Here is a 26,005-nt window from a genome sequence, read left to right on the forward strand (position 1 = left end):
TATCTAACCACTTGCACAACCAGAAAACATCAGCGGCTTGAATAATGATATTCGACCATGGTTATCATGTAGTTAATCCAAGACGTCGGGTCTCAAAATCATCGGTGACCATACGACCGACATGCCTACGGATAATATACTACTCTAATAAAACCGTACACGATAACAAGGATATTTTATGTACAAAAACACAACGAGAACAAGAATGATAGAAATATCGATCTCTTTATCTTGATCCAGAACATGTAACAATATTGAAAGAAGCGTAAACATCAATAAGGGTCAATAGTTCAAATTCCATGTATCGATCTTGTTCTTTTCTTATTTTGTTTATTATCGTTTCTTGTCTAATTAAACAATAGTTTCAATTATTTCTATTGGATATAAGGAACAAGACACACGTTTCATTTAATTAAAAGAGGAAATGTTATTCCCAGTCATATAGAGACCATCTAGAAGAAATCCAATACTCAATACATTTTATTGAATGTATTACAGAGGTAGACGAGCAGAGAGCATACCATTGCATAAAGAAAGACATCGACCGTTTTATCACGGACATTCTATAACAAAATGCATCATTATGAAGTGGAGGTCACATCAAAGTTAATTAATTTTGAAAAATCGAACGTATAATTATCAGTTATAAAACATGTGCTCATCAATAATACACTACAAATCGACACCTTTTATAAATGAAAAAGGATGAAGGTCATAAGTATAGGAGAAACATGCTTAAAACATGGCACGGAAAGTCTCTGGTACTTTCCACTATTACACTGGGTACTATTTAACTATTCCACAGCTCCAGATAAACCCTTTCTACCTATAAACCTTGAGACCTATTCGTGATTCATTTCATTACCTCACTTGAAGAGCAAGATTCACGATTTGAATGATTTTTTTAAAGATCCATTCACAGGAACTACATGTATATGGTACTCACACTGAAACATTTACTCAGTTTTCACTGTTGAACATTGAGGACTATAACTACATTGTATGTAGCTCACCATCCAGATTTAACACATAAAGGATTGGGGCAAAAATCTTTTCCCTTGCAGCACAGGCATTAGAGAGAACTAATCAAATTTAGAAGAAGAAAAAAATAAAAAAATATATATTCCCTTACATTTTATATCATAATTCTACCGGTACATATACACACGAAATGTGAAATCATGTGGCAAAAAAAGTGTGTTTTTTAAGTATTCCTTCGGAATTATAATCTTCTTGAAAGGTGTTGGAATGTAAAGTTTGATAGATACCATTTTTATGGAATATAAAGTGTTTTGTTTTGGAACACAAACTATGGAAAAATCATGTGAAGCATCTGTTATTTTATTATTTTTTTTCCAGAAAATTCAGCATTTGTCTCATAGAATTTAATCTTAATCTTCTCTCTTCTCGATTTGTTAAAGTGAAATGAACAATATGGAAATATGGAAAAGAAAAATCATGTCAAGCATCTCTTATTTCATTTTTTCAGAAAAATTCAGCATTTGTCTCATGGAATTTAATCTTAATCTTCTCTCTTCTGGATTTGTTAAAGTGAAATGAACAATATGGGAAATATGGAAAAGAAAAATCATGTCAAGCATCTTTTTCATTTTATCAGAAAAAATCAGCATTTGTCTCATGGAATATAATCTTAATCTTCTCTCTTCTGGATTTGTTAAAGTGCCATCTTTTCTGGGTTATGGATACCGTGGCTGTGAAAGAAATGATGAAATTTATTTTGGAATGAAGTGATGAAAATTAAATATATCAGTATTATGAAAATATATCACGACAACGTTGACAAGTACCTGAGTTAATCTTTAATTCATTTCTACATTGTTTTAATAAATTAGGACGTATTTCGGACTACATTCTAAGCCATGTTCATCAGTCTCTACATTTATCTTCAACTGTGGAATAGTTACTTCCATAGTAGTAGGTGATAATTTTAGACTTTGCACCGACTATACCTCAAGCTATAACAATAGATGACATCACAGCTATGTTTTAAAGGTTTTTTAATGTATGAAACATTGTCGGTATGTTCCGCCATAGTATATATAATAAGTCGTTTATTTCAAATCCATTTAAACTACAGCGTGTTTGAAGAATTTTGATGTTTGACATTTTTACAATCTTATTTACTATTTACTTTTTCACTGTAAACAATTTATAAAAGGCAAAACAACGACATTATTTCCGAAGCCTTTGTATCAGGTGTTTACAAACAAACCTTGGGTGATTTACGGACAATCATGTCCATATGTTGCCACATAAAGACGTGTATTCCATATGGGCATTTGGTCTTTAGTAGGATAGACCAGGACATGTGTGACGCTATGCTAATCTAGGACACGGTATGCCTCGTCATCCAATTGTTAGATAAAACGATACACATCTCCACAATGAAGAAACCTAGGTCAAAATATATATCTTTATATATGTAATCTATTATCTTTTCATTAAAAACATCATTTGACGAGTATTTTTTTCTTTGGTAAAAGTATACAGTGTAATTGTAATAGCAACGTTTGTAAGACATTTCATTTAATTGTAATAAACAAGCAATAAGGAGATATATTAATTTGAATTCTTTTTTCGATTACATGAAATAGTTCAAATTATTTGGCAAAGGTACAATTATTTTTTTCTATCTCATCATTTCAACCGTAAATGGGCTGATTTGTTTGGTAATGGTTTGTAACGAAGGGATGATCTGGATGCAATTTTTTTTACATAGCTATAAGCTGTGGACGCTTATATTAGTCCAAAGTGTTCATTGCTTTGTTTTCGTGTAGCATGATTTCTAAATTACAAGGATTATCAAAATATTTTGCTCTAACTCTACCATATGTCTGATTTTAACTCGAGGGATATTCTAGGGTGAAAATTCAGTTGAGACATCTAATGGTCAAACCGCCAATTGCGTTTTTTTGTCCAAACTTTTTCTGGTTTTCAGGTTGATCGTAATTTGCCTTTTGGTTGGCGTCTTGACTTCAGAAGGACACTGAATTCTACCTTAAAATTTGTTTACTTGTTAAAGTGTGAAGTGATTTTAATGTGTGTGGGAGAGTCAGGATTTTACCTACGTTTTAGTGAACAGCTGGTCAGTGGCTTGACTCTGTGGCCGGAGTAGCTTGAATTGATGACCACCTAGTCCTACTGTAATCCCTGGTCAGTCTGGACGTAGGCGAATGACGTCGTCTCGTGTAGATAATATAGTTAAATTCATTGCCATACATAGCAGTCTTTATTACAACAATAAGTTGAATTGACCACTCAATGTTTCAAATTTTGAAGCAAATGTGTCGTAGTCACCAAAATTGTAAACTTCATTTTTTCATGTTCTAGAGAATAGTGACCTAGTCTTATATATATATATATATATCCATATTCATAATGAAAATATTGTAAAATTAAAGATGATATTTTCGTTTAGATGAAATTATTTTTTAAATAATGAACCTTTAGACATTAAAACTGACATGCGGTAGTGTTAGTTGACCTAAATAGCTTTTAGGCCTTGTATTCAAATCGCTATGTGGTACATGTATGTAAATTTTACATCTATGTCATAATCTTTATATTTATTTCGTTCAAATACAGCAATGCATTTCTGTAATATTACAATGGTGAAGTTCGTAAATGTAATCTCCATTATCACATCATATGCAATGCTGAAATAATGCAAGATAAATTAAAAACTCTTCATACCATTTCTACAGATACGAATAAAAACACTAGTTTATAAAGATCATAGCACATTATCATGGACTCTTCATTATTATTGTTTATCCATAAAATGAAGGGTCATACATTTCGTCACGAAATCAATCGTCAGTTGACGTCGTTGACACAATAGATTACTTGAAGCTGACACCGAATGGCACTCAACGGAACCCCTCAGGGATGTACGTAGACCAGATGTTACACCAAACCCCGGTCATTATGATATATAAACCAACCCATCACCTGTATCATCAACAGAAGTGGATAAAAAAATTTCCTTTATACAATCACAACCTCATCCGTCTAAAATTGTGAGTATAGTTTGTGCATTAATAGTCTTTAAAGGTTCAAATCTATGGTTTGATTCGATTTAAAAAAATCGAAAATAACGGTGAAGTTATAAGTATGAATATACTAGTGGTATTGATAAATTTAGGAAATCCTAGTGTAAATCACGATCATGTAAAGTCAGTTTGGTTTGTTTCAAATCTTTTTATACATTTTCCCATTTGAAGTTTTTAAGGGGAAAAATCGATAATGGTCTACGTTTGATAGCATTTGACAATTATACATAATTACATAAAGTAAAGAATGAAAAAGCATGATTAGCAATGTTGAAAAGTAACATTGCTAAATCAAAGCAATTAAAGATATCAACAATACGGAATATGTTAATTTTTCGGGTTTATTTCATCAAAATGGCAATTCTAATAATGATATTATTGATTTTTTCATAACAAAAATAAATAAATGAAAATGTGCAATACTAAAAATAAACTTTAAAGTCTATGAAAGGTGCAATAATTTGAACTTATAACAGTATTATGAATCAACAGTTTGATCAAGTAAAATGATGATAACAAATGACACTATTAGTAGGCCTACCTTATTTGATATTACAGAATTTACCAGTACATTGTAATCACATGAGTATGAAAACCACCTTTGTCTGTATCTGTGTGTTGATGGTGACCGTGACGATGGCACTCCGGCGTAAGCTTGACGGAGGTGAGATATAATAACATTTTATAAATAATATGCACAAAAGAATAGATTTATGCCAACCGAATTAAAAATAAACTTGTAATTCCGCTCCAATACAATCTAACTAAGATAAGACTTCTACTAACTTGTATTGGAGTGTAACGTTGAGCATCGTAGTGGAGCGGTATTAGAAGTCTAATTTTAATTAGATTGTCTCCATTACAATGTTCTATAGTTTTATCTTATTGTTGAGTATCGTCGTGATAAGGAATAACAAGTATAATTTTGATTAAATTTGGACTTATTGGAAAAAAATCGCAACTTTGTTATTCATTTAAACAGTATTTTATCAACTATACATGTACATTAAGAATATATATTTTGGAACTCAGTCACATTTACAATGGTACGCTTCTAACAGAAGGGAGACAAATAATATAACATTATAAAGATACAAGCACGGATTAAAAGTCTCATATACACTAATATGATAATATCTATATTATCTTAAACTAGAGTTTTCTTTTCGATGATAGTATATTTCATTTCCTATTGTCCTGTATTTGGGTTCATATTCCACATTTTACAATATTAGATTTACTAGTTTGTGGGGGTAATTTACATCTTGAAATTAAAGTTTTGCTATATCGGTATATTGTAATGCATTTTTTTCAATTGCCTCCATTTTAACCTGTCTATAAAGACTACACACAGGGACAGAGAAATGGTGTTTAAACCCAAGCGAATATTATACACAGGTCAATGTTTGTTGCGATACTGTCATTTTGGGACCCCAAGAGAAGAAGATGTTCTTATTAATTAATCTATTTTCCGATAAAAGAGGTAGTTATGATGATGTTTTTCGGCACTTCAGGTGACGATTTTTTTTTCAATTTGATATTCACTCATTATCAATTGTCAATTCGTTCGGCCTTTCACGGGGGATCTCTAAAAGGGCTACGAAACAGATGTATGCTGACAAACCTAGTCGATAGCTATACCCCCGTGTTTTTGTCAGTCCATTAAAATCGATATATAACATTTCCATTTAGATATATATATATTATATGTCAATAACATCAATATTTCGCTTCTGTAATCCGGAATTAAATTTACTGTATTGCCTTACAGACTGCATAGAAAGGCCTCCATCAGGCTCCTGTTGGCCCAAGATGACCATGTACTTCTACAGCCCAGCCAGGAAAGGCTGCTTTCCCTTCCTCTGGAGTGAATGTGATGATACAGACCGAGTGAATGTATTCGAAACAGAGACGGATTGTAAACGTATATGTGATCATTGAGTTTTGTCTCATTTTCATCATTTCACATCATAAATAAAGTATTTGTTGTTATGATCGTTTTATTTCATTATTCTGCCAGGAAAACAGTGATTTCTTCTTTCAATGTATTCTGTTTTGAAGCATGCATGTCGTTTAAAAAAAACAAAAAAAAAACAACCTAAAAACCCAAAAATAGTGCATATATATGAAAAGCTTCATGAGTGTTGTTTCTATGAGATTTTATTAAACAACTATGTTACTTTTTTTCATTTTTGCAAGCCTTGTCGACCAAACAGATGTGTTTTAGAAATAGACAAAACAAACATATACGATTGTCATTTTACTCAACTCTGTGGCTTCTTCGAGATGAATGTAAAGGTAGATCTAAATGCTTTAATGTAAACTGAGCAATTAATATATCCTATTCAGAACGTTCGTTTTTATCTATAATCTTTCTCTGTGTTAAAAATTTGGAGATATATTCATCTACGTTATGTAAAAAATGGGTAAAAATAAAAACGACAAAAACATGCAAAGTTTGGTGTCCTTAATCCGAAATGCATTTAATACCTCACAACAATTATTGAAAAAGAGTCTAGTTCAGTCAGATGAAGTCAATTTACCTTCATTGTATATAGTTAAGCTGACATATAGACTTATTCACGAACATTTTTAACCTACCATCATTAGATTTATCAGAAAGTACTGAAGGGATCTTTTTACAATTTGATATGTAGGTTCCCCTAAGGCCCTAGTTGTGCATATTATATTTTGGGAACGATCGCCCAACAAGATAGCGCCAGGCAGCCATTTTGGATTTTGATAGTTAAAGTTTGTTAGCACTATTTCTCAGAGAGCACTGAAGGGATCTTTCTCAAATTTCGTATGTATGTTCCCCTAGAGCCGTAGTTGTTGTGCATATTGTATTTTGAACCAATCTGGCATCAAACAAGATGGTCGACTGGCTGCCATCTTGGATTTTGGTGTTTGAAGGCTGTTACCGCTATTTCTCAGAAAGTACTGAAGGTCTCATTCTCAAATTTCATATGTATAGGGCTTACGTATGCCCTATATTTGCATAATACATTTTTGGATCGATTAATTGGTCAACAAGATGACAACCGCCATCTTGGATTTTGATAGTTGAACTTTGAAAAGCAGAGAAGAGATTCTTCATTCAATTGTCATGATGATGCATACATCATTCTTTGGTGGGCGCCAAGATCCCTCTGCGATCTCTTGTTTTAATTAACGTTGGAGTAATTGCAACTTGCAATGGTTGTGTTATTTACGTATCTTAGATAAATAGCTTGTCAATCCATAAATCCGAATAAGCTTGTTGAAAATTTTAACCACAATCCTTGTAAAAACAGGTTGAATGATCTTGAGTTTAACTACACAGAATTCATTTTTTATATCTTGAAAATAATGCTTATGTGTGGTTATTGTGCGTTTTAGACACTGCCTCTTCAGATAAAAAAACAGGCTGTAAAGAGTTAACCTGTGTTAAAATTTAAGCTATATACATAATTTTAAAACGATCGATTTAAAACATAAAACAGAAAAAATACAATCGACGTTTTTATTGAATAAAATATTACTCTATAGATCCAAGTGACCACCAGTCAACACTGAAATAAAATCAAGACATAGTTAAACAAACACATAAAAAAGAAAACAACTGGTCTGGTTTGGTCCTATTAACAGCCAGTGTCAATGAAGAACGTGCCAGGTTTAGATGATGGAGGAAAGCCAAAGTAACCGGAGAAAAAACGCCTACCAGTACCTGACAACTACTTCACATGGGATTCGAACTCGCGACCCAGAGGTGGAAGGCTTGTCCGGACATCTTATTTTTATAAATATCATTTTAATATCCCAGACAGGGCCACGGGGGATAGGACTCCTCGCAATGCAAGCAACATTTGCAATAGTCTGTATGACCACTCAGCCACAGTTGTCCATATTAATCAGAACAAAGTTCATGACTTCATAATTCACTAAGTTCTGTTTACGACTAGATCAATGAGATAATTTATATCTGTGTATACTAAAACCCAGCGTTATATTCATTTTTATTAGCGGCTACTAGGCTACTATAAAATATAGTTCGCGATTTCCAATTCAAAATATTAAATCGAAGTACTCAAAGTACTGCAAATACAACGCAGCAGAAACAGAAAATTAGAATGAAATGAAATGAATTTAATGAATTCAGTACTGAATGGTGGCTGATTTATGCCATTTCGTCTTTTCGTCTTGTCGCCCCGAAAAGACGAAAATTAACAAACCTTGAATTTCGTCTTTTCGTCTTTTCGCCCCGAAAAGACGAAAATTAACAAACCTTAAATTTCGTCTTTTCGTCTTTTCGCCTTTTCGCTCCGAAAAATTACAAATTACAGATATACTTTGTAATCTTTCATATACGACGGAGATTATAATGTAATTTCTAGTGTACAATTATGATGAAGACCATGTCATGTATGTAGTCAAAATATCTGTTGATTGACTGTTATAATTAATTGTATTTGAGCAATTTCTTGGTACAAGTCCTTCCTTTAAACTCAAACTCACGAGTTGTTTTTCATAAAAATATTTTGTTAACAAGTTGATCCGTGGTTCAAACGCTTTCAAATATTACCCGCCGACAACTTTTTTGTTCAAGTTGTGTAGGGGAGGCAACTGCTGTAAGTACTATGTTTAGCATCTTAAGCTCATTATGTCCTAACATATACACGGTAATGTTTTGATAAGCGTAATTGCTAAATAGGGCGATTAGAACACAAAAAATAAGATATTAATGAATTTTAGAAAATGAATCAATCACGCTAAAAGATTTGCGGAATGATGAATCTGTTAGTGGCACGTGACATATGCCACGTGTGAGAAATCTACGTAACTGCTGTAAACATACATGTTGACTTATGTTTTAAAACTTCTAATCTTAGTAATTGATGAAGATACTTGTAACACTATCAATTTAATAAATCGATTGTTATCATAAACTACTTTGATGCTTCCATATTGAACAATTAAGTCAATATTAAGATAAAAAGATTTCAAAATGACTTCCACACCAGACCGGAAGGCGAAAAGACGAAAAGACGAAAAATAAGGTTTGTTAATTTTCGTCTTTTCGGGGAGAAAAGACGAAAAGACGAAATTTAAGGTTTGTTAATTTTCGTCTTTTCCGGGCGAAAAGACGAAAAGACAAAAATTAAGGTTTGTTAAATTTCGTCTTTTCGGGGCGAAAAGACGAAAAGACGAAAATTAAGGTTTGTTAATTTTCGTCTTTTCGGGGCGAAAAGACGAAAAGACGAAAATTAAGGTTTGTTAAATTTCGTCTTTTCGGGGCGAAAAGACGAAAAGACCAGAATTTTGAAGGCGAAAAGACGAGAATCAAAGTCGCTAATTAGCGTGTATCACTTTCGTCTTTTCGTGTTTGACTTTTCGTCTTTTCGTCTTTTCGTAGCGAAAATACGAAATTTAAAGTTGTTAAATTTCGTCTTTTCGGGGCGAAAAGACGTTAAGACCAAAATTAAGTTTTCTTAATTCTCGTCTTTTCGGGGCGAAAAGACGAAAAGACGAAAAGACGATATGGCACAAATCAGCCACAGTAGGACGGTGGCTGATTTTTTAACAAATTTAAATTTGTTAAATTTCGTCTTTTCGGGGCGAAAAGACGAAATTTAAGGTTTCTTAATTCTCGTCTTTTCGGGGCGAAAAGACGAAAAGACGAAATGGCACAAATCAGCCACCGTCCGGTGGCTGATTTGTCTTTTCGTCTTTTCGTCTTTTCGTCTTTTCGTCCCGAAAACACGAGAATTAAGAAACCTTAATTTTCGTCTTTTCGTCTTTTCGCCCCGAAAAGACGAAATTTAACAACTTTAAATTTCGTCTTTTCGCCGCGAAAAGACGAAAAGTCAAACACGAAAAGACGAAAGTAATACACGCTAATCAGCGACTTTGATTCTCGTCTTTTCGCCTTCAAAATTCTCGTCTTTTCGTCTTTTCGTCTTTTCGCCCCGAAAAGACGAAATTTAACAAACCTTAATTTTCGTCTTTTCGTCTTTTCGCCCCGAAAAGACGAAAATAACAAACCTTAATTTTCGTCTTTTCGTCTTTTCGCCCCGCCCGAAAAGACGAAAATTAACAAACCTTAAATTTCGTCTTTTCGTCTTTTCGCCCCGAAAAGACGAAAATTAACAAACCTTAATTTTCGTCTTTTCGTCTTTTCGCCTTCCGGTCTGGTGTGGAAGTCATTTTGAAATCTTTTTATCTTAAAATTGACTTAATTGTTCAATATGGAAGCATCAAAGTAGTTTATGATAACAATCGATTTATTAAATTGATAGTATTACAAGTATCTTCATCAATAACTAGGATTAGAAGTTTTAAAACAGAAGTCAACATGTTTGTTTACAGCAGTTACGTAGATTTCTCACACGTGGCATATGCCACGTGCCACTAACAGATTCATCATTCCGCAAATCCTTTAGCGTGATTGATACATTTTTTTAAAGTTCATTAATATCTTATTTTTTGTGTTCTAATCGCCCTCTTTAGCAATTACGCTTATCAAAACATTGCCGTGTAGATGCTAAACATAGCACTTACAGGAGTTGCCTCCCCTACACAACTTGAAAAAAAAAAAGTTGTCGGCGGGTATTATTTGAAAGCGTTTGAACCACGGATAAACTTGTTAACAAAATAATTTATGAAAGACAACTCGTGAAGACTTTGAGTTTAAAGGAAGGACTTGTACCAAGAAATTGCTCAAATACAGTTAATTATAACAGTCAATCAGTAGGTACAATGTACTGTGTATTATTTGAAAAGACATTTTGACTACATACATGACATGGTCTTCATCATAATTGTACATTAGAAATTACATTATAATCTCCGTCGTATACGATAGATGACAAAGTATATCTGTAATTTGTATTTTTTCGGGGCGAAAAGGCGAAAAGACGAAAAGACGAAATTTAAGGTTTGTTAATTTTCGTCTTTTCGGGGAGAAAAGACGAAATTTAAGGTTTGTTAATTTTCGTCTTTTCGCCCCGAAAAGACGAAAAGACGAAATTTAAGGTTTGAATAATTTTCGTCTTTTCGCCCCGAAAAGACGAAAAGACGAAATTTAAGGTTTGTTAATTTTCGTCTTTTCGGGGCGAAAAGACGAAAAGACGAAATTTAAGGTTTGTAATTTTCGTCTTTTCGGGGCGAAAAGACGAAAAGACGAAAAGACGAGATTTTTGAAGGCGAAAAGACGAAAATTAAAGGCGCTGATTAGCGTGCTTCACTTTCGTCTTTTCGTGTTTGACTTTTCGTCTTTTCGTCTTTTCGCCGCGAAAAGACGAAATTTAAATTTGTTAAATTTCGTCTTTTCGGGGCGAAAAGACGAAAAGACGAGAATTAAGATATTTAATTTTCGTCTTTTCGGGGCGAAAAGACGAAATGGCATAAATCAGCCACCGTAGGGCAGCCTTATCAATAATCATTTTAAAACATAACTATAATGTACACAGAAAGAAACTCAGATAAGTTTATTTTTAACTCTAAGAGCTGTAAGCCTTAAGTAATTCCAATTTGTATTGTCGTTAACAATGTTTATGTAAGTTGGACAGAGGAGTGTGTACACATGTAGAGTAGGTGTGTGTATATTCTACACAGAGGCTGTGTGAATTCCACCAATCAGAAAGCAGGCTTCCCATGACAGCATACACACAAATGCAGTAATGGGTATGTCACATTTTGATTGGTCCGAAGGAATATTGTTTGACATTCTTTTAAATTAAAAATTCCTACATAAAATAAACAATTTCAAAGTAAAGAAAGCATTTAAGTCTTATATTCTTTAAAAAAAGAATTTTTGTCCTACACTCTTGACTCGTGTTGCACACTTATGATGTAGGTAAAACCTGCATGCACACATGAGAGCAGCCTTATCAAATAATCATTTTAAAGAATTTTTATAATGTACACAGACAGTAGCTCTGAACTGTTTACTTTTTAACTCTGAGGTCTATAAGTCTTATATTGTAATTCCAATTAGTATTATCATTAACAGTTTATGTAAGTTGGACAGAGGAGTCACAACCAGATGTAGATTGTATGTACATATACATGTATACACATGTAGACACAGTTAGGAGTATATGTGTGTATATTCTACAGAGGCTGTGTGAATTCCACCAATCATAAGGCAAGCTTCGCATGACAGCATACTGCAGTGATTGGTCAAAAGGAATATTGTTCAATAAATAGGGATTTTATGAATGGAAGTTTATGAATGAAATGGTTTAAGAGGTCACCACTAGATGTCATTGTGGGGCAAGTCCTACTCAGTTCTACACATTATGGTAAACCGGATAGCATTAATACAAACGCTAGTCGCGTTGTATTAAAAATTGAATGAAAATTAATTTTAATGAAAATGGTGCATATATCAATCCGCAAAGATAAACTTTCTCGAAATTACTTATATCGCGAAAGTAAATCGAACCCAAGAGAAAGCTGGTTTTACAGTATATGTGTATCAATGTGAACCCGATGCGAACAATTTCGAGTCTATAGAACTCTTCAACCTTGAACAATGACCTCCAAATTCACCTTTATCTATAAAATTGTATAATGTAATGATTTCTTTTCTAGTTATATTCGTTTCAAATTTCATTAAGTTATAATTTACCTTAATCTATTACATTACATTTATTGTATATATCTTACCTCTTGGAAGGAGCCTTTGAACATGTGCACTTTGGACATCTGCCATCTTCATCGAAACCAAACGGGCATAAAATTCTACATGTGAACAGACACTGGGATTTTGGTACTATAAACAAGAAAAAGAACAGAATTTGCGGTAACCTCATGAAGGCAACAAGAGAGGCGTTTATTCTCAAAGATGTGTCGACGACAAGTACAATAGCTATATACACTGTCCTCTATTTAAAAATAGTTCTGTAAACAAAATTTCTTTCACGGTAACTAAATTTCGCGATTCCTATGTTAAATCAAGTTTGCGAAGATTAACCTTGGTGGAGATTGAAAAATTATATGGATCTACCTTTCACTTTAAGTAAGGTATATACATTCGCTATGATAAACGTTCGCGTATTTACTTTGATCGCGAAATAAGCGAAAGTTAATCACACGCAAAAAAAAAAGTTGATTTACATTTCAAGCAACGGAACGTTTGGAAAAGTGTATGCTTTGACAGTTATACATACAAGTGCGGCTCGTAACAAATGCCATCGCCACCTGAACCAAAAGACAGAGGGCCACTGCATTCCTCATCATGGATGATACAGATTTTCAGTCAGTAAGCAAACTGTTAACCAAATGGGTTTGTTATCAAACAATTACTCACTTTTATAGCACAATCATTTTTTTAACAACAGCTGGTATTTATAGCAAAATATATAATGATATTATGGAAATGTTTGTTTTTATCAAGGTAAGCAGATGGAAATAATCTGTTTGGTTTGGACTAAATGTAAATTTAGCCTAAAGCATACATGTATTGACATGTGGGGTTCAATATCGAAATAAACCAGTATTCTGATTTGTGGTTTATGTATGAAAATTAGCCTCGCTGAATTGTCTCTTTAAAGACCTTATCAGATAAGTTAGGTTTTTTGTTTTGTTTTTCAATTTTAGTCGGTGTTTGAAGGTAGAATTCCCATCAAAACACAGAAATATTGTAGTATGTTTAGTATCAGCCAACTGCTTCATGTGAGCCTAGAACTAGAAGTGCTGCTGGTAGATAATGAGATCCTTAAATGTTACGAAGGCTAACACATTTAGTTATTTTCGACTGAATTGTGATATTACTTCATTACTATATCAAATCGTATTTTTCAAATGACAAATTTCATTGACTTTTGATGCAGAACGTAACTTACATGGCTTAAATATTTGAATTGTTTCTTATAAGCAGATTCTAGCTGCATCTCGGTTTTAACCTGTTCAGATCATCAAATAAATTGTTCTGTCAAAGGATTTCATTATAACTGTCACTCTCCCTAAAAATGCCGCAGGGAAAATTCTATGGATATTCACAGATGTTTTGAGCGAAAAGTGCTAAAACATTCAATACATTATGTATAAGATATTATTTATGGAATACTATGTAAAAACGCGCTGTTGTAATATTCTACAAACAATGCTAAAATAGATAACCTAGGATCGTTACATCAGAATATTTAAAAAAAAATATTTCCACACATTTCAGAAAATAGATTAATAATAAAGTGAATGACTTATTAGTTATAGTTATTTGTATTTTAAGATTTATTTATTATAAGACAGCCATGAGTTATAATTCAAAATGCATTCGGACACCATACAATGAATTGCCTTTGTCTATTTATCTGTCGAGTAGCAGTTGTCAAGTCGGAGCCCTTACTAGTAACGGTATACTAATAAACAAGGCAATTTACTAAAGTTTGGCGGTTTTCTGTGCGAGTCTGTGTTGATCTATCAGTTACTTCTCTTCGTTTCAGATCAGAATGTGGTCTATAGGAATCACGAAGGGAAGAAGTAATGTGATTAAAAAGGTATCTTACACAGCATTTCAGGTCCGTACTAGGTAAGAAAATGTATTATAAACAACTTTTACCTGCGTTGTTTTGCGCTTTTGTTCACAAGCAGGGTTCCGACAATCCTTGTGCTGCTCAGTCTAGAAATCTGTCACCTTGCTAAAATATCCCTATCGTCGTAATTTCGAAGAGATTATCAACAGCATTGCTTCCTTATGAAAAGATCTCTCATACCGATTCTTCGATGACAACTTTTTACATAGACATCTTTAACTTGGCATAGCTTAGGTAAGGGAATCAAAAATACGTTAATGTAGTGTCATTTTGTCGTCCATATATATATATTTATCTTTCAACATATACAAAAATCATATCTTGACCGGGATATCTGTCAAATAGCCCATCCTTATCAATGATTTGTTTTTGATCTTTTTTGACCGAGATTGTTTTAATGTTGATGCTGCTAAGTATGAACATATATATTGATCACTGTTAGGTAACTATAAACCATCTCATTTTGCGGTGACTTGATTTCATGTCTAACGACTTAATATAAACATTTCAAACGCCTTGAAATATTATCACCATAACTGGTTTACAGTAATCTACAGCTTTGATAATAGAATGAACTCGATCGAACTATCGCCAGAATAGACGACTATCATCCCCCGCTGCACAAATTTAACTTCGTTGCAGGGGTATAACAACATAGCATGTTCCTATAGCAATGAAAGCGTTCTTTCTTCCTATAGAAATGGGAAGATTGAAATGTATTTTTTTCTCTTTAAGTCTCTGATCAAGATTTTGATTTTCTGTTGCGCGATTACAAACAAATCTAATTTGTCAATAGTGTAAGAATCTATTAAAACCCTATTTTCCCTAACCATTATTAAGAATTTTATAAACAAGCTTACAGTAAGTGTTGCGAGCAAAACATGCCCCTGCCATCAATAATATTTTCTAATCTATGGCAAGTTGTTATTATTGCTTAGTTAATTTAGAAATGATATCATTGTACGAAGTTTGAACAAATTCTGTTGATTATTCTCAAGTTATCGTCCAGAAACTAAAATTTGTGAAACTTTGTGTAGTGACCTTTGTAGTTGACCTTTTGACCCCTAATTCAATCCTAACCAGTATTTTCTGATATGCTACCATTGTGTGAAGTTTGATCAAAATCCTATTCTCCGGACAGACAGACAGACCTGGCAAACACTATTCCCCTCAGGTTTCACCGGCAGGGGACTACACAAACATCACAAGAAATTCAATAAGTTTCAAGTTTGCTTTTATTCAGGTAAAATTACAAGTGAAGTCGAGATTTTACCAATACTTCTCAACTTTGTGAGGAAAAAAATATATTGTTCTTGGAAACACGGACACAATTTAACGATAGCGCATAGCTTCACTTCAGACAGGTAATGGGGGAAATGGTCCAATATTCCATGTATGTCCGACATTCTCCGAAGACAGCATCAGATGCAGGAACCAGATGTTTTCAGCTGTCCTACAATTGTGTCCCAATTACTCCATACAACCGCTGAAAAAGAAACATAATGTGCAATATTTGACAGGCTACTTTAAATATATACGGGTATTAGTTATAATTTGATAAACCTTCAATATTCAAATTTGTATGTAGAAGTTTCTGACACTCCACAGAATAGCATTGTATATTTTATTAATCTCAAAATTTACAATTACAAATGACATCTTTTATGTAGTTCTTACCTTATGTAACCTGACTAATGTTTCAACTGTGTAATTTGACGTGTTAGTTCCCTCTCCAGTCACATTAGTCAGCAATTGCTGTAAACTGCAAAAACAACAAGCAATCTGATAATTAAAAGAAAACAATGAAAATTCAATATATAAAACCTGGTATTTTGAGATATTAAATGACATTAATTTGGTTGTAACTCAACATACAGTGTTTCATATGGAATCCTCAGTTGTAATGATAAACTTCAAATTTATTTCAGAAGTTCAGACATTTATAGATAAAATTCATCACTGGATTCATTTTGTTTGAAAATAAAATTATTATCACATTCCTCTGTTTTCTGTTTCTAGCTTTTTGGCAATTTGAAATTACCTCCAAAGATTTGAAGTGATCTTTGTAAACCAGGCTTCCAACTGACAAGAATATGAACTTTACATCACTGATGAATGGCTGAAACAAGAGAAAGGAAGGATGAAAAGAATAAAAAACATCACTGATGAATGCCGGAAACAAGACAAAGGAAGGATGAAATGAATAATAAATATCACTGATGAATCGCTGAAACAAGAGAAAGGAAGGATGAAATGAATAAGAAACATCACTGATGAATCGCTGAAACAAGAGAAAGGAAGGATGAAATGAGTAAGAAACATCACTGATGAGTGGCTGAAACAAGAGAAAGGAATGATGAAATGAATAAGAAACATCATGGATGAATTACTGAAACAAGAGAAAGGAAGGATGAAATGAATAAGAAACACCACTGATGAATGGCTGAAACAAGAGAAAGGAAGGATGAAATGAATAAAAAACATCACTGATGAATGGCTGAAACAAGAGCAATGAAGGATGAAATAAATAAGAAATATCACTGATGAATGGCTGAAACAAGAGAAAGGAAGGATGAATGAATAAGAAACATCACTGATGAATGGCTGAAACAAGAGAAAGGAAGGATGAAATGAATAAGAACGTCACTGATGAATGGCTGAAACAAGAGAAAGGAAGGATGAAATAAGAACAAATGTCCACCAACACAGATATTTTCTTACAGGACTGAGCCCAAGCAAATGGTATGTATTTACAAAATCAGATACAGTTATACGTTGTTTACTTACCAATGTTGGAATGGGGGCTTGATTTGATGTCAACACTTGGCTTCCATCACTGCAGATATGGTTCTCCAGTTGATGTCATATAGCCTGGAAAATCAATCATTTATGAAATTTGCGATTGGATTGTAAACGTTCCCGCATATATTGATAATGTGTTTTTCAAATTCAAGTCTGGAAAAGATCAACCATTTATGAAATTGAGATTATATTGTTAACGGTCATACATACAACAATTTTGTATTTCAAATTCTACATACCTCTTGAAAGACAAACAGCGCTGAAGGAAGTTATTCCTCATCCACAGCAAGCAATCATCTAATGAAAGGACAGAAAAAAAAATCAAATACACGATATATCAACATATACTTCACATACGGTTTTCACCAAGTGAAATCAATAAGTATATATGTATTGATGTTCTTTTGAAAAAAATTTTATTCCAATCAACTAATTATTTATTGTAAATGTAAACTTCGTAACTTCTTACTTTACCTGCAGACGCCTAATCATTTATTTTAAATTTCAGTAAAAATGTTTCATTCTTTTATACCATAAATTACAAGAAATTACACAAAATTTTCCATGAGTAGTGATCGGATTATCATTTATCTGAAGCCGATGTAGATATAGACTGTTGTCTTTTAATCTTCGGGTGTCATAATCCTTTTCAATGAACACATGAAATAAGACACTCTACTCAATATGATTTAGAATCTTGCATTATCATCATCAATGGCAAGCTGGCTTAACAGCCGACCTGATAGGAAAGTTAAATTGTGGTCAAAGCACCAGTTCTGTGAAATTTTTCACACTTGTCTCATTTAACTACTGGAATCTAGGATTCATAGAAAGATATTGGTACAAATAAGGGCAAAAATCCATTACTTGGCTGGAAGTTATGATCACTAGTCTCTGCATGTACATTGTACACTTTAACAGTCTCTGACCAAATAATCATTGTGTCACCAAAGCTCCAGCTTTAACTTCTCCGAATATGTCAATCTGTATCAATTCCTTTGTGTTATATAGGTATATTTTATAAGAAAAAAGTTTTAGACCCTCAATTGCCTTATAGATGTAAGACACATGTCAGCATAGTTTTTATTTAACGATATCCACAAAATCAACTCAAATCTCATTTTTCCATATTAAGATAGTCTATCTCGTCACTATCTTATGTCCCTCTTAAATACAAAATATTCTTTTTCATATACATGTATTTTGCAAAGCGATGTTTCCCACCCCACCGTTTTTTTTTTTTATAAATCGTCATATAATTTCATCAGTTTCTACTGTGCAAATATCATTTGCAGCAAGAAATATACAACATATGGACATGAATTCATATACTAGTAATACATACCTTCCGTGGACTCTTAATGTGATAGTAGGTTTACAAGATCTCCGGCCATTTTGTGGAGTAATAAGCAACAGGTTGTCAAATCTCCATCTTACATTATAATAGATACAAACAGTCTAAGACACATACAGGAGAAACAACCAAGGATGACCCATCACCTTGTGGGAATTTGTAAATATAGGCACAGGTATATATTGAAGGGATTTCTCCCATAAGACTATACTTCTGCTTAATGTTAGCCAGTTTGAAAGTTGGTAATGGTTATTGTTTTCGAAAATTATGTACATTTATTACAACACTATCTATGTCATAGTAGTGTTGGTCATTATCTTGTACACGTGTGTATTGTATCCCATATTACGATAAATGTGCTATGTACAAGTTAAAACCTTACTTGATTTAACGTACTAGTCCACTAACTGTATTGTGGCAAACTTCATAACCAGAATGATAGTACATGTAATTGAACAATTTACTATAGAAATTTCAGGTGTGCAGATTTTACTATTTCTGAAATTTTTTGCCATATATGATTACATTTCGCACACAAGCTTAAGATCCCCAGCAGTACGTGTTAATCACAAATAATGCAGTATCACTTTTAAAATGTTCGGAAGAAAAGGACACGAAAAAAGGAAAGCAATTTTTTGGATTCCAATCAACGGTAACTAACCAATTTCGAATTTTAGAATATCCAGGATGACTTATTTATTGCATGTACAGTGTATACAAGTATATCTCCTCCCCCTTTTTAGTAACTAATAGCTTGACCTTTAATATTGTGATATGAAAAGCAAGCCAAAGCAAGCACTTTTGAAATGGAAGGTTTCCATTTTCCGATTTTGATTAGTTGAAGGGCACTTTACGGAATGAAAATCTCAGTGAATGGGGAGATGCCAACATCAAGACCGACATATATATTGTGATAATTAGAACATGTCACCTTTGTATTTGGATGTCACAAGAGTAAAGTCGAATTTCTTTTGTTTGGTATTGGTTATACAAAGTTAAGACTTCATAATACTAACAGAATATCATGATCATGAATTTTATCATGGATCTAGATACATGTACAGAGACAAAAGAATATTGGTATGAATGAATGAAAAAGCATATTCAATATAAGATTTTAATGAATAATACTAGAGTTAAAAGTGTCAAGATATCTAGATCATCAGTTAAATGAAGGTGATGACCATGCATGACTACCAATGGAATGATGATGATGATGATGATGATGATGCAATGAAGTATGATACCCCCCCCCCCCATCTTATTTGAGCACAAGATTTCCGAAGGTTAATTAAAATGTCTGATATAAATGGGTAGACAATAAAGATTGTATAATATGTTAACTAGCTACATACATGTATTTCAGAAGAAGACTTTTGGACCCCAGTTAAGGTACATAATATCACATGCCACCTATTTGTGTACATATGGTTCAAAATTTCTTCAATGCAGATTTAAATGTTTAGAATATAATTCATCATCTGAAGATTATATTGGGCACTGCCAATGATATAGCATTTTAAATCCAATCTGAAACTATTTATTTAGTCCACATTCTGTACATTATTTGCACAAAAGCAATCCCAGGAAAAAAAGAAGAAATGTGTCTTTTTCAAAATATCACTTTCATATTCAAATTGTTAGAACGTAAATGAATATTTCAATACTTCAGATATTCTATTTTTGCACATGCACTTACAGAAGCTAAAACCACTTCATATCTACCAGAAAAAAAAACAATCATATCCTTGATGTGTATCTTCATGTGGGTCCATCACTGCTTACTTAAAGCTACTATATATGCAAAGGCTAATAGTTATAGGTAACCTGCCAGCCCAGAAATAACCATTGCATATATATAGCTGAAGCTTGTTTGGTCATACTGTTGAGGAAAGTTTACAGTCGGATGAATACAGCTAACACTCCAATGGTTTATAACCTGAAATAAACTGGAAGCATCAAAAGTTCAATGCTATAGCCCAAATGGGCTAAACAATTCCCCAATACCCATCGACCCAACAGAAAAATTTCCGTAAGGGACTACATTTGTCTACCATAATCCCAAATACAAAATAGTAAATGTTATGTGCAAGCGTTCGTTCTTGTCCATCGTATACATATCGCAAGAGGCCCAAAGTAAATCTTTGTGAAAGTCTTTTCAATAACCTCCCCCAAAACCAGCAAATCACAATTTACATGCATGACAATCGAAATATTTCAATCCCTTCCCATAATATCTTATCTTACAATTAGATGTGTGTATTTTCACATTCCTGCATTGTCCTTCCTTTTTACTTTACAAATCATTACTACAATCGCTGCCTAAACTGCTGAGTATCAAAGATCATGATCAAAATGCATATGCATGTACATATGACTTTAGTCCCTCCTCATCCTCCATTTGCCCAATACTCAAACATGTAGATTTAAATATCAACATATACTTACCATTCCTCTACATTGAGGAGGTATACTTACAATGACGATCACATATCAAACTCCTATATATTACAGGTTGTCATCCGAAATATATCTCTGGCAATATCATTGCTAAAACGTAACACTGATCTTCTTACGAGTATTGATTTCTCCACTTTCCATCAATGTACAGGAATTCTTATTCCTCATTCATACAAAACACATTTTTATCTCTAAAAGGCTCTATTTGCCTGATGAACAATGAAGTGTTTAACCTTTATGTAAGTCTTACTTTTCCATGATGACATATAACACCATTATACATGCAAGGGAATTTCCATTTTCTTCTTGGAATCGTATCTGGCAAAACGTAGTTTCATTTACGACCATATGATAGCCCCAGATATCAAATTCTAACAAATGCTTTTGGTTTTTAGTACTATAATAGCCGTATTTGATTGTTTCTTTTATTTTTTTTAGGACAAAGTGTTTACAGACACCTATTAAGGTTAACAGATGATCAGTGTTTAACGCAAGAAAAATCTAACATAACAAGTCATCACCAGATGTATACAACATGCATGTATGTCTTCATTATGGCAATGGCCAAAGCCTCTGCTTTAAGGTTAATTACACATCGCCTTACCTTAGAGTTACCATTTTACCAAGTTTAAAACAGTGTAATCTATCATAAAAAGCCAAAACTGTTCCAAAGGGTTAACATATAATATGTGACTATGAGTATACAAAAAGTTTCTTTTATCAAACTCTCAGCTATATAGCCTTTTTTGCAGCTTATACAACATCTGTCATCAATTCATGACTTAGTAAGCTGCAAAATGTTTCCTCAACACTATGTAGCCGAAAACTTGGGATATAGTTATAGAATTTTTGTATAAATGTATAATGCATTATAATTTTGAAATGTTTTTTCAACTCAATAATTTATCCCTTGTTTACTTGTAAAATATTTTTGGAATTGGAGTTCTATATTCATTTATGTTGCAAGGAAAAAAACTTAGTCTTATCCATAATACTTTTCTCCTTTGAAAATTTCTTATTTACAGACTTAACTGCTTTCAGATCTCCCAAAATCTGTATTATATAATGATGTTTACAAATTCCTTGTAATATTCATTTTTTTTTTAAATTTTATATTATTTTAGCATATAAAAAGAAAAATATTTCAGTGCATGTCATCTATAAGATTGACCAATATCCATGATATTTTCAATGTTTTTAATTAATTAAACAGAAACAAGATATCTAGGACATTAATGTCCTGCTTTAATATCAAACAAATTTTGTTACATTTCATTCAGTCACATTTCAAGAAACAAAATTTTAATCCGAACCCAGGAAACAGCTTCTTTTTTCACATCATGAATACTGATATCACATTGTCTTCATCTACTTACTCTCAAATTTCATTCAAATCAGACATTGTTAATTTGGACGAATAGTGACCATCATGAATTATGAATGCATAACAGCTGAGCAGATTTTTTTTTTTTTATAAACGAGTTATGGCACACTATCATATTTCTAACCAAGTTTCATTTTCATCCAAAAAAGAAAACAAAGTCTAAAGCAGAATATTTTGAGTCAATTAAGAGCAGGTATGGGGTAATCGTAATCGTGTAATCGTAATCGATTGTAATCAATTACATTTTCTCAAGTAATCGACAGTAATCAGTAATCGAAGGCTATTTCGATTACTTGTAATCGTAATCGATTACAGTAAATTTTTACTGTGTAATCGTAATTACATTTCGATTACTTTTCAATTACATTATACCTTTTATGAAGTTGAATTTAGCAGCCAGTATACTAAGTTTAGAAAGTGTAAAGTTCAACTTGTATGCTGTAGTTCAATTAAAACTGAAGATAGATATAACAGTGTTTATTATTGGTCTATTTCATAATTAGTTTTCTGATGAACTGTAAGACTCAAAGAAATAAAGAATACAAACGAATTGTCTATACAGGTACACTTTATAGCTAATTTTAAGTTTCACCAGTGTGCCCATGGGCATAAGAGCACGTTGTATTAAACAATGGAAAGCATTGTTTTCATAATTGTCAACAGGCTTTGACTAAGATCAATTCAGGTGTTCAGGGAGTATGCATGTCCTCAGATTTCCAATGAACTTGTTGTTTTAGGAAACAATGAGAAGTCAATTAATTCTGTTTGGTATTCCCAGTAACTGTTCTTTTTACCTGTACAGTCAACCAAGATTTATCTGTTTAGCTCAGAAGCATAAGTCACATTTTTGCTTTAAAAAATCCTTAAATTATATACTTTATTCATTTTTATATATTTAACATGCATTGAATTGTAAATGAAAACTATGAATATAAGAAAAATTACACTGCTACAGATTTCCGCTTTCTCACTAGAAGAATCAAGAATTATATTTCAGGTATAAAATATCTACTTGTTGTGTTATACCGTCATCTGCAAAATGCTGGTTATCAATTAACCACATACGAAAAATACACATGGTCATTTCTAAGACACACCAGCTTAAAAAGCATGATGTGGGACAGGTGTAAACTTGAAACTAAATTAACAGTTTAACTAATTCCAATGATACTATTTTATATAGATATAACTGGTCTTTGAATGCTATCAAATCGTTAAAAGAAAAAAATGGAAAATATTGTGATAGAAGATAAAATTCAATAAATCAACAAAATATGTAATCGAATGTAATTGAAAGTAATTTCAATTACTTTTTGTAAAGTAATCGATTGTAATCGATTACAGGATTTTCTCCCAAGTAATCGATTATTAATTGATTACATTTTGGAGTAATTGTGCCCATGCCTGATTAAGAGACTATGATGAAGATATAGATCTAATATATTGAATATGAAAAGGCATGCATATTCAAAGCTTTTTCATTGTTATGCAAAAAAACATTTAACTGTAAAAAGTTTCATATGATGTTTTTCGACTTCCCAAAGTGGACCAAGCTGTCAATTTACAGACCATCTTTATTTTATACTTGGGTCAACAAAATTCCACAAACTGCAATGCACCTCACTTCACAACTTCACAATGTGTTGAAACGTTTGTCATGTCAAGCCATATTAATTGATAGTCACAGAGACAACACTCTTATTTCACATTTTTTTTTTTTTTTAACATTAATTACTTTTGGGAAGCAAGATATGTCCTTGCAATGATATAGTGTAAATAATAAGCATGACCTTCTTTATGCATGCTTTTATTTTCTGTTCAAATTATTTTGCTGACTATCCATAAACTCTAGTTAGAAGTTCATTCTTGACCTTTGAATTCTCAATGATTTTAGGACATCAAGAGCATGACTATATGATTATGTCCAAGATTCTTCCCATCCCAACATTTTTAAATATTAGAGATGGGCCTGATGGAGCAATTTAGAGGTCATATATCCTCAATTTATCTCAACAGGGTAGCACTAAGTGATGTGATATTAAAATATACAGCAAGTTGTTTACAGGTACAATATTTTATTCATTTTGACAAATTTTCTACATATCAATGGACACATTCACACACAATAAAATAGTGGTTATGGGGTATCGACACATAATGATAAAGAATGCTTATATAATCCTGCTATTGAGTTCATAAAGGGACATCAATGACATCTTCTGTATGCGATTTAATTTGGGACTCTTGCCCAAAGTGAAATGAAATATATAATGCAACATTTATTTAAAATGATTCCCCATCTTGAAACTATACAGGATGAAGTAATATTTTATATACAATGACAGGGCATCTCGCCATATGCAAGACACACACAAAGGGTCACTATTTGTTAATTTCGCTCCATCATATTACCAATGACAGAGACATAATTGATCTATAAAATACAGCCCACCCAAATCAATGTTTAAAAACATTTCAATGAGCACATATATACGAGTTCAAATTTAAAGAGGGTATAAAAACCGTGGCACAATCACTTTCCACACAAAACACATTTCTTCTGTTTATGAATTTTTCATGCACCACTAAGAATGGCCACATATCAAGCTCGAATTTGCAGTTGATGATCATGATTGCTTAAACAACTGGTCCTAAAGTACTCTAAGATAGAGTCACCATGTTCATGATAGTTTATGTCTTTAAATTTTCAGTCTTTAAATACTAATGCTAATTGTCACAGGTTTTTTTTCCTAGTAGCGACGCATTCTCTTCATGTCTCCGTAGTCATCGCGGGGTCCTCCAGCTTCCTGACGCCTGCGTTCATTCATGCCCCCACGGCCACCTCCCATATTTCCACCCATACCCCCGCCTCCATACATGTTACCACCCTGCATACCTCCACCCCCATTTCCTCCGCCCATGCCCCCACCTTGGCCTCCCATACCCCCGCGACCCCCAAAGTTTCCGCCTCCATAGTTTCCGCCTTGTTGATCAAATCTTGACTGACGCTGATGTAGATTATTTTGTTATGTCAGGGTAAACATTCAGATAGATGAATGTAAATGTCCATCACATTTCAGGCCGGTATAATATTCATGGTCAAAGTCGACCAATTTTAAATCAATTTTTGGATTGATTTACAAATTGTTGTTGAGGTCATCATTTTCAGGATAAATCCATGACGGGCATAAGAAAAAAAGGAAGAAAGAATGGTACATTAGCAAACATGAAATAAAGATTGTCAATGAAGTCTCTTACCTCGACATGGTACTCCAAGGAGCACTAGTGAATGCTGTAGGTGGGTAAAACATGATTTCAGTCTTATGGCTTTTCAATCACAGTCTTACAGATCATAAATAAATCAATATAATAAATATTAGCTTGTGTCTAAAAAATGACCATGTGTGGCACAAAT

General features: G+C 32.9%; 1 protein-coding gene and 1 long non-coding RNA gene across 11 annotated transcripts in view; one reads left to right on the forward strand and one right to left on the reverse strand.

Annotated features, from left to right (window-relative positions):
- The first annotated feature begins 3,807 nt into the window (after positions 1–3,807).
- Positions 3,808–6,065, forward strand: LOC138310372 (uncharacterized). Its single transcript, XR_011206412.1, has 3 exons — positions 3,808–4,040; positions 4,632–4,737; positions 5,845–6,065. It is a non-coding gene; the product is annotated as an uncharacterized lncRNA (long non-coding RNA).
- Positions 6,066–15,807: 9,742 nt separating this feature from the next.
- Positions 15,808–26,005, reverse strand: part of LOC138325341 (splicing factor, proline- and glutamine-rich-like) — a 64,147-nt gene continuing 53,949 nt past the window's right edge. For 4 of the 10 annotated variants that reach the window (XM_069270975.1, XM_069270948.1, XM_069270965.1 and 1 more), the window contains exons 8-12: positions 17,632–25,598; positions 17,378–17,461; positions 16,632–16,709; positions 16,268–16,352; positions 15,808–16,076 (exon numbers count right to left, since the gene is read on the reverse strand). In XM_069270975.1, coding sequence (XP_069127076.1) covers positions 25,341–25,598 — 258 coding nt within the window. In that variant the 3' untranslated portion in view covers positions 15,808–16,076; positions 16,268–16,352; positions 16,632–16,709; positions 17,378–17,461; positions 17,632–25,340. Of the gene's footprint in view, positions 16,077–16,267; positions 16,353–16,631; positions 16,710–17,176; positions 17,195–17,233; positions 17,248–17,377; positions 17,462–17,631; positions 25,599–26,005 lie in introns of those variants that run through there. The other 6 variants (XM_069270984.1, XM_069270994.1, XM_069270944.1 and 3 more) reach the window with 6 other exon arrangements.

This window comes from Argopecten irradians, chromosome 1 (assembly GCF_041381155.1).
Source record: "Argopecten irradians isolate NY chromosome 1, Ai_NY, whole genome shotgun sequence".
Classification (NCBI taxonomy): domain Eukaryota; kingdom Metazoa; phylum Mollusca; class Bivalvia; order Pectinida; family Pectinidae; genus Argopecten; species Argopecten irradians.